Here is an 11,342-nt window from a genome sequence, read left to right on the forward strand (position 1 = left end):
TATTTTCATTGTCCAAAGAATCATAATAAAGAAATAAAAAAAGTGTTGGAAAAAAATCGGAAAATGACAATAAAACTAAATGTCACTTAAAAATTTTTCTCATTTCATCCGCCGATTTGGTATTATGTTGAAAGCTAAAATAAAACATGTGCTGATAAATGGAATATAATGGCTACAGTTAACGACAAATGTTTGCCTACAATTAGCATGTATACACCGCTCTCGCTACAAATATCACATGTTTTTAGAACACGCCTAAATATAGATCAGATGAGCCGTGCTATGTGAAAAGGGGGTTTAATGCATGTGCGTAAAATGTCGTCCCAGATTAGCCTGTGTCGTCCGCACAGGCTTATCAGGTAGGACACTTTCCGCAGAAACTAGATTTTTACTAAACAGAGGCTTTCTTTAATCAGAAAAAATCATAAAAGCGAAAAGTATCGTTCCTGATAACGCACATGCATTAAACCCATTTTTCACAGAGTACGACCCATACAAATGTATACGTTTGCCAACTCGGATATAGGGATTACACTAGGCGACCTATATTTTATGTTTCACGTCAGTCGTAATACCGGAGTTGCGACATACCATTTGCGTAGCTGTAATATACGACTGGCAGAAGGCAGTCTAAATGGTCGATCATGTGGTATTTACGTGTACTTAGCTTGGCATCACTTAAAGATAGCGATTCTCGGAGACATTATCCTAAACATTTTACATTAAATCTGCATTCGAGCGTCCTAACGCGACACTTGATCCCTTGGGAACGATGCTTTAATATTGCGATCCTGAGTGCAAAGCAGACATCTCAACCATTAAATAACAACCGTACGGAATGCCGTTAGGGCCATCGTGGTTACATATTAAAATCCAGAGGGCGACAATGCGATAGTGCGATAGTACGATGGCGACAATGCGATAGTACGATGGCGACAGTGCGACAAAACGAAGGCGACAGTGCGATAGAACGATGGCGACAATGCGATAATACGATGACGACAGTACGATAAAACGATTGCGAGAGTGCGATAGTACGATGGCGACAATGCGATATTGCGATAATACGATGACGACAGTGCGACAATACGATTGCGACAGTGCGATAGTACGATGGCGACAATGCGACATTTCGATAGTGCGATAGTACGATGGCGACAATTCGATAATACGATGACGGTAGAACGATAACGCGATAGTAAGATGGCGACATCGTACTGGCGCAATGTCGCCATCGTACTATCGCACTATCGCATTGTCGCATTGTCGCCATCGTACTATCGAATTGTCTCCATCGTACTATCGCATTTTCGCCATCGTACTATCGCACAATCGCATTGTCGCCCTCTGAATTTTAATGCGTTACCACGATGGCACTAACGGTATTCCGCACAAACGAGTTTCATATTATATTGTTGCCAATCTCAACGCAGATTTGTCGTTCCATGCTCTCACATACAATCTTTGCCATCACAAGAAAATCATACCAGATTTGGTTGTATTTAATTTTATTGCTTTACGTATTATATTATGAAAGTAGTATGTTTTTTACATTTTAAAAATATTGAATTTATTGTATACGTTTAGGTTTATAATAAAAAGATAATTCTATAAATAAAGAAATAAAAATTACAACGGTACAATTATTGTACCACGTGGTTAGGCTATCATCACGTGGTTAGTTATGGCAGGGATTTCATCCAGCTATGCTGGTTTCCGTCAAATCTCTGCGCGGAGGTTGTACTGTTGCATGATAAATACTTATCGTTTACAGCAATGGCACATACATGGTGTTGTTGAACCTCAAACTTAAGTATCAGAGCTTAGCATAGTTAAATGTGATTACATATCTTATTTATCTATCTGAAAGTCATGATGGCATTTTCTTTTGTATGAAAATCGACTGACTAATTCAAGTCCTAACACTCATTCACTGACAAGTTTTTATCTCCATAAACGGTGGCCTAACATGTAACCGTTTCGAAAAGTATAATAAAAAATGTATTTATTAGAATCGTAGTTGGATGTACATTGTATGTCAAGGGAGGGGGCGTGGCGGGGGGCAGCGTATTCCTAGGATGACGGTGTTTGTGTGAGGATATTTGGATATTTGAAGCTGACTAACAAAAATTTATATTTGTTCCGACGTTTGCGATATTGACATAAAAACACAGAAGCAAGAGCATCGTAAACAAGAAATGAAACATAATGGCGCACTGGGTGAAAAAGGTATCTTAAAATACAACAAACACAAAAACGAAATGTTGACAGTCATCTTAAACGAAGACGGCCTCCATAAACGTAATATCAACAAGTGACTTTACATGTATGAACCAGACGAGACACGAGCATTATGGGAGATGTATGAGCCAGACGAGACACGAGCATTACGGGAGATGTATGAACCAGACGAGACAAGAGCATTATGGGAGATGCTTGAACCAGACGAGACACGAGCATTATGGGAGATGAATGAACCAGACGAGACACGTTCATTATGGGAGATGTATGAACCAGACGAGACACGAGCATTATGGGAGCTGAATGAACCAGACGATACGCGAGCATTATGGGAGATGTTTGAATCAGACGAGACACGAGCATTATGGGAGATGTTTGAATCAGACAATACACGAGCATTATGGAAGATGTATGAACCAGACGAGACATGAGCATTATGGGAGATGTATGAATCAGACAAGACACGAGAATTATGGGAGAGGTAAGATCTTTGCATTTGGTAAACAAGAACCAATTTAGTTTACCTACCTTGGGACGCTTAAAGACCATCTTCTCGTATCTGTCGTCCCCGCTGTACACGTAGGTCAATGACGATTTGTCCGGCGGAAATGTGTAGTCGGTGAACAGACGCCCGTTGGACAGCGCCGTCGGTAGGTACATCAGCTGGATGCGCGCGAAATCCTGCAGCGGAACCTCGCATGACTTCTTCCGGTTACTCATGGCGCCGCGTGTCTGGTAGAATTGGCCCGTGCGTCTCTTTGTTACCTAAAATGGATAGGGACCTGCTGATTATATTGTTTGGCTTTTGTTGTTGTTGGTTGATGTTGTTATTATTTAACTTTCAACTTTCTTCAAACATAAAGTTCCTTAAAAGCGGTGAGTGTCGTCCTTGATTAGCTTGCGTGGACTGCCTATGAATTGATTAGAAATACTCGTAGTAATTAGAGAGCAAAGTTAAGATAAAAATGTTGTTTTATTGATTGTCAAGCACATTAACCTTTAATAATGCTATCATGTGAACACTTATTGCGAAACTGATGTCATATGACGCATATTTTTATTTTCAACACTTGATCCATGATATAAATCTGCCACTGGATGTATGTGTCTGCCACTATTCTGTCCAATAATCTGTGTCAAAGGATACTAGAGATACCATGGCGGCAAAGATACCCAGCTACAGACCTTCCGAAGTCAAAAAAGGTGAAGGCAAACTTTCCAATTATTATAATGGAGTAATATAGGTTTTGCTCTGTGAAAAGAGGATTTAATGCATGTGCGTTAAGTGTCATCCCAGATTAGCCTGTGCAGTCCGTACAAGCTAATCAGGGACGACACTTTACGCCTAAATTGGATTTTTACTAAGAGACTTCATGCAAATGAAAAATGTCATAAAAGCGGAAAGTGTCGTCCCTGATTAGCATGTGCTTTTTTTAATTTCATATGTTACAAGTATTTTTGTATAACGAATTACCTAACAATTTTGGCAAGTTTTCAATCGAAATATCTTTAACTCATTTATGTTCGTAGGTATGAAATTTCTACGTCCTTACACAACTGACTTTTTCGTGAACACTTAAATTCGTATATTTCTGATCTATGAAAACATAAGGAATTTGCGTCGCTCGTTTTCAGTTGTGTTTGTTTTAAATTCGTGGATTGGGCAACCAAAGAAATCAACAAAAAAATAATGTCCGACAAAAAGTAATAATTAACAGTAGATGACGTGACTGATTCATTTTCTCAGTGGACCCCTTAACTAAATTTCCTTAATATACTTAATTTCTTTCTCGTAAAACGTGTTATTAATAAATTCGTTGATACTCTGATGAACCGGAGCGGAAAATAAACAAAGATTTCTAGTTATTAGTTTCTTTTGTCGCCTGCATTACAAGGATATTTAATTATTTTGACATAAGTTGTCGATTCTGTTCTTTATTACCTCTTATTTACACTACAAATGATTACATTGCATTGTATCAGAGTGTGCCTTCTGTGCGGTAAGTTTTTCCTTAGTTTTTTTCTTACTTATTGAAACTTCCCATGTTTAATGCATTTACTGTAGATTTTAAGTGAGGTCAACGACCCATTCCTGAAAAAGGGCATCTACTTTTTTATGAAGCGCTTTAAAATATAAAACTACAGTGCCTCTCATGAAAATTCGAGGACAATAAGATACTGCTTTATTATAATTTAAGTAGATTTTTATCTCTACAATGGTCAATTTTCAACGATGCTCTTTTCATGAAAAATGAACAAATGAAATTGTTCGTGTTGTTTTTTAATTAGCAGAGACATTGAACACTAGATGTATAATAACTCAGCAAATCACTTTCATAATTCAACCATTATTTCCACATAATTGCTCTTATTTCTTTTACCAGCATCACAGACAATTTGCAAAAAGAAAAATGATTTTTTTTCATTCAAAGTTTTTATTGTTAACCCATTTATGACTAGTGTCTAGAAAAAAAAGGCCTTGGCAAACACCGTAGACCGAGATGAGACGCCGCATCATGCGGTCAGGGTTTGCGCTGTTTGCTTAAAGGAATTTCTGTAAGAAATATTCTAAATATAGAAATTAATATACTTGACACCCCTAATTTTGGAAATAAATTGATCCAATTTAGAAGGATGGCAGAGTCCACTGGGCAAAAATGGGTTAAGAATAGCATGGACATGAAATAGATGGATAGGGTATGGTGCATCATGTAAACGTACCGTCTGACGTACCAGCCTGTGGTGAGAAAACGAAAGGTAGAATGGCCTCAACATGACGGGTTTATTCTAAAGAAAATATAATATTTGTGTGCTTTCATTCGGAAATCGTTATCTGTATATAAATATTCCGTGCTCTGTGAAAAGGGGGTTTAATGCATGTGCATACAGTGTCGTCCCAGATTAGCCTGTCTAATCCGCACAGGCTAATCAGGAACGACACTTTTCGCCTAAACTGGGTTTTTTGCTGCGAAGAGACTTTCTTTAAACGAAAATTATCATAACAGTGGACTGCACAGGCTAATCTGGGACGACACTTTGCGCAGATGCATTACACCCTCTTTTCACAGAGCACGGCTCATATGAATGTTTACTGAGCTTCTCTCAAACAAATTGCCTCGCTCTAGATAAATATGGCTAATGCATGGGCGTTAAGTGTCGTGCTAGATAAGCATCTGCAGTCCGCGTAGGATAATAAAGGACGACAATTTCCTTGATTTTCGAAGAATCATTACAGAACCACCGTCAATCATCCCAGAACCCAGATAAGGCATGCACTAAAACGACGGTACTAAGTCTGTTAATAATACAATATTACATATCCATCTCCAGACGATGCATGAATGATCAACCGATGTCCATTATGGAAAATAAATCGAATCAAAGTTGGGAAAGCAATGTGATATGCTTATAACATCATTGCATTTGTGTGATCAGATGGTTTCACCAAATTAGATAACATGTCATTTCGTATCTCCAGAGATACTAGATTTTCATATTTCACACAATATGCGATGGCTACATTGGTTTCAACCTAAGCTATAAGTGTCGGTTTTTAAATGCCGTAATTATTTTCCACGCGCTGAGATCTGGCTCTTTGTTAGCTTCATTACCAGCTTTATTCATCACTCAGTCTACATCGCGACGTTTACATATTGTTTTGAGCGACAATCATATTACATTCCCGATTGAAATGATGTATGAAACAGGTTTTATTGCAGCAAATGATTCATTAATGTTCTTCGAGAATAGTAAACTTTATTCAGAAAACCGTATAAAATGCGGTCATACAATATACGTTACATTGCTGTGTATGCGCAGAATTCATTTTCATGAAAGGTCATATGAGGCGCCTCGTGCGGAAATGGGTTATAAGCCACCGGCGGCGCGCGTAGCTCCAGACCAGCGTGAACAATCGTGCAGTCTGGTCAGGGGATTTCCTGTCCGCTGTCCGCTTATGAGTCAAAGAAACCCTGCGTAACTTTACAGCGTACATGGTAGCTCCTAACAAGACTGTGCGATCGGCTGGTCCGGAGCTACGCTGGCCGCATTTGCATAAGATCCATTTTCGCATGACGCAGCTCTTTTATGTGTAAAGAATATAAATTTCAGGTATCCGTTATTGTTGAGTTGTTGTTGTTTTTCGACAAAATTATGGATGAGCTTCCATACAAAAAAGGCTAAATTTTAATCCATATAACAAATGTTATCTAGTTAGTTATAAAGGCTTCGTTAAAATAAAACAAATTTATATCACACTTTTATAAGTTATCCATATAACAGTAATTAGGTTAATCAAATAGAAACTTATTGGTACTCGTGAACGATTCATCTTAGACTGTGTACAGCTGATTCACAAAGTGTCGTCAATTTTTTGTATACATTTAATTGAAAAAATATCCGAACTGGAAAACAATTCGGCGTTTTGTCTAAGGAGTGCGGCAAATACCCAATAAAAAAATGTAAACTATTGCGTCAATCTTATTGCCTTTGTCTATATCCGAAACGAAGTACTCTATATGTAAATTTTCTTGTTATTTTAAGTTCCTTGTTATTCAATTTAGAATTGGTTTATTGTGATTTGTATCTACTATGAACACCGTCCATAGAGACAATAAGACAATTTATCACGATAATTAATACGAAACGAAAAAACATCGAAACAATGTATTTTTAAATACGATTAATCATCAATCTTGAATGAAGTTTACATGACAAATGCTTGTATGACTTGAAATATCATTTCTGGATTTATATCAAGAGTCGTATAAAATCTATGACACAAAAATATCAAAATCGACAGTTTCAGATTTTGAAAAATACGTATGTATCTATAATGCACTAAGTATCAGTGCGTTTGGATATCTAAAAAAGACCGTTTCAATTATTCAATAGACTAAAAATTATTCAAGCGCTCCAATCAATGCTTACACTGTGCAATTGTTTTTCGGCTTAGCCGTCTTAACTTAGTTTTGACCAAATTAAATAACCAATGGAATGGTCGCAATTTTTTAGCTATTATATCCGAATGAATAAACTCTAATGTTGCATTGGCTGATTTGAGAAAAATCCACTGAAACATTGGCTACATTGCTGTTTTCAACGCTATTAAATGCAAATATTCAAACGACTCATAAGCTCTAATTTTGGTCCGATAATAAAACAAGTAAACGTGTCGGTGTCAGCTTTGTGCATAGAATAAGTCGGTCGTTAAGAATATAAATAAATGTGTTTGTGCTGTGCTAAATTTTACCTTACTTTGATATTGAAAGAGTAAGCACTTTCTTGTGTGTGTTTTATGTAAACATTAAAACATTTCAGAATACTGTTAGTTATTAATTAATGTTAATTACACTGCAATGGTGTGATAAAATTTCAATACGTTTTACGCAGTAATTATTTTTTTCTATTTAAAGCACTGTTGAAGGACAGTTTCCCAATCTAAGAAAACATTACAAATTTTTTAATTGCCGTCCTAAAAATACCAAATCGAAGGAAAGTTTTGTCAATTTCGTTCCGAAAACGCGTCGACGGCATGTGAACAAATAAACGTGGTAAGAAGTGTGCAGCCAAGGCCATCTTGCTCGATTTGAGCCGTGCTCTGTGAAAATGAGGTTTAATGCATTTGCGAAAATTGTTGTCCTAGATTAGCCTGTGCAGTCCGCACAGGCTAATCAGGGACGACACTATCCGCCTAACCTAAATGTTTGCTAAGAAGAGACTCTCTTTAAGCAGAAATATCATAAAAGCGGAAAGTGTCGTCCCTGATAAGCCTGTGCGGACTGCACAGGCTAATATGTTATGATACTTTATGCACATGCATTAAATCATCTTTTCACGGAGCACGGCCTATTTAATCAAGTCGGCGTGTTTAATTTTCCATTGGTTTTGACGGCGGAGTGTCTTTGTATGTGTTTACTTTAAAGGAATGTGTTTATGAAAATTAATTGAGTCACGAAAGTAGGAGCTACAACAAAAATATAGCGGACCTTGATGATGACTGCTGTACTAAAATTATGACTTAAAGGGAAGCAAAACAGTTGATGATGGTTAACATCAGACAGTGCCAAACGAGTCTCCAGAAGGGCATTTAGCCTTCTATCAGGTTATTGAACATTTGCATGTATCACATAAAGTGTGTCAGTCTCAAATGAGCAGTCGAATAGAACTTGCACCAAATAAGGAATGTGAAAGAATATTTAAATTGGTTGTGCAATTAAATACCAAGCAAATAAAAAGGCTAACAAAACTAAATTTGAAGTTTTCAAGACGCAATGTCAATATTTAATGCGCTAATTAGTGCCGGTATCGGCACTTGTCCCTATTAGGCAACAAAATCGCTGCAAGCCGTTCCGCATCATTCTTAAGTTAGTGCATTTTTTCTAGAAAGTCTTCGATAAGAAGCCAGAATAGGCTGTCTGAAACGCGTGAAAATTGATCCAGTCTAGCTTTCAAGAAACAAGAAACCATCGGAGAGGGGTGATGCTCCTCAAAGATTTTTTTTGTCACAATATTGCACTATATATTCAGATAAAAGGAAACGTCTTGAGGGGCATAACTTTGGACAAAAATACGATGGATGGTTTAGGAACTTAAAAATTTCAAAAGGCCATAACTCTCTAAATTAATCATCTAACCAGGTCCCACTAATAACACGCGCATCTCCTCAAGGTAGTTAAGCTTCTCATAAATCTTCATTGTATTCCAGTTAGTAGTTGGGGAGAAATAGCCCGGACAAGAATTGCACTATATGTACAGTTTATAGAAAATTTCAAAGGGCCATAACTCTGTGAAAAATTATCCGACCACAACCGGCTGATAATATGCACATCTCCTGTTGGTAGTGAAGCTTCCCATAAAGTTTCATTGAATTCCGGTCATTAGTTGCTGAGAAATAGCCCGGACAAGAATTGACACACGCACGGACAGACGAAGCGGCGACATAAAAAAACTCGAAAAAAACTATAGAACCACTATTCACAATGCATTAAAAGTGTGTGAATTAAATGGAAAGATGGAAAACTACCGGAAAATTCTATTTATCTTCACCATGAAAAGAAAATTTACGAACAAGTATAGTAGTCACGTTTAGAGAAAATTTGTATAACTATATCGCAACATAATTGTGTCCACGTGTACATTTCTTTTATTACTTTTCTCAAACACAAGGTTTGGTCTGCACATGGTAATTAAGCACATATAATGACATAAAGCGATATGTAGCATGATACATCGTATAAACTATAAAAACTTTTTACATATATGCATGAATCTAAATTACTAGTACAACTATATATTTCTTAAACGGTGGATACTGGATACGTTAGAACTGACATCGTTGTGCCTTGACCCATCTATGCCTAGTAGACTATCCCATCCTTCTAAATTGGATCAATTTATTTAAAAAATACGGGATGTATAGTATATTTATTTCTATATTTAAAATATTTCTTTACAGAAATTCCTTTAAGCAAACAGCGCAGACCCTGACGAGACGCCGCATCATCTGGGTCTACGCTGTTTGCCAAGGCAATTTTTTTAGAGTCTAGGCATAAATGGATTAACTTCAAACCAAATCCGCTTCGACAGATGCCAGAGGAAGTTCAGTTTTAAAAATGCAAGTTTCCTATTGACGAAGTTGCGTTTCGTGTCTCATTTTAGAGTCGATTTATGCCCTGCAAAATTTCAAAATGAAAATTCACAAGAGCAACTTAAGTGATAAGGGATGGTTCTTTTGAAATTCACTTTTTCTCCTTAAGACCTTTCAACCTATGAAAATTCAAGCTATTACTAGTAAATATTGCAAGATATTCCCTATAAACAATTATTGTGTAATAAATAAACAAATGACAATTACACTAAACATTGAGCAGCATCAGTTTTTGCTCGAATGAACATATCATAAGTGCATATATATATATATATATATATATATATATATATATATATATATATATATATATATATATATATATATATATATATATATATATATATATATATATATATATATATATATATATATATATATATATATATATATATATATATTAGATGTGGAAGTGTCAATGACGTCTCATTTCCTTGAAAAAAAGTCATGACCAAAATTCAAAACTCTTTTAGAAAGACAGCGGAGGCCGATGGCCACATATATAAACACTTATTGTGCTCCATCACTAGAAGTCTGACTCTAGTTGAATGGTGAATGAATGAACTTTACTCGTCATTGTATTGCGTATTTTGCGGAGACATTATAATGAGTTCGATTAGGTGGGAAATTGGGTTAAGGACATATCGCAATATGATACGTCGGGTGGCTAATATAGGCATGTCGCCAGAACGCCAGAATTTATGGATGTCGCTGCACGATCATGTATTAAGTAAGGATGACGGCATCGACACACCATAATGGCATGGGGAAAACGCTGTTTATACTTATTGGTCGAAGGAGTGCGGCCTGCGCGCGAACGCATTTAACATGTGATATTTATACGCACAGACATAACGAAAACGAGGCGTACACACAATAAAACGTGATGAACGTAACAATAATAATTTTTATAACAGAATTACACACCATGCGTTTATGCAAAACACACAATTGGCGTATATGCAAAACACACAAATGGCGTTTATGCAAAACACACAAATGGCGTATATGCAAAACACACAAATGGCGTATATGCAAAACACACAAATGGACGCTCTTTTGGAAACTTTATTGCCGTCGTATCTCAGAGGGGTTAATCACGCGAAGATGGCGAAGCCCATGCCAAGGCAGGTATTTTTTTTACAGTTTTATACTCTGTATTACTTGTATTAATTTTTGAAATGCCGCTATCCAGCCATATCAGCAAAAAATTTCATACGTTTATTTAGTACTAATATTCGCTCTCTATATCTCGACTTAACTCGCTGCGAAAGTTTTAGCGGGATGACCTAATTACAGATAAACTAAGAAAACAAATATGTGGAGGGGGGAGGTTAGGGCGAGATATGAAGCGAATTTTAATACGAAATAAACGCTTATCACTTATTTACTGATATGGCTTGAAAGTGAGCATCATTTAAACATTAAACAAAAGTAATAAAGGGTATAAAAC

General features: G+C 36.6%; 1 protein-coding gene across 1 annotated transcript; it reads left to right on the forward strand.

The window, feature by feature from the left end:
• Positions 1–2,324: 2,324 nt before the first annotated feature.
• On the forward strand, positions 2,325–2,672 carry LOC127857321 (110 kDa antigen-like). The gene has a single exon (XM_052393727.1). It carries the CDS (start codon positions 2,325–2,327, stop codon positions 2,670–2,672), a length of 348 nt encoding a protein of 115 aa, XP_052249687.1.
• The last annotated feature ends 8,670 nt before the right edge of the window (positions 2,673–11,342 follow it).

Source organism: Dreissena polymorpha, chromosome 14 (genome assembly GCF_020536995.1).
Source record: "Dreissena polymorpha isolate Duluth1 chromosome 14, UMN_Dpol_1.0, whole genome shotgun sequence".
Taxonomy (NCBI): Eukaryota; Metazoa; Mollusca; class Bivalvia; order Myida; family Dreissenidae; genus Dreissena; species Dreissena polymorpha.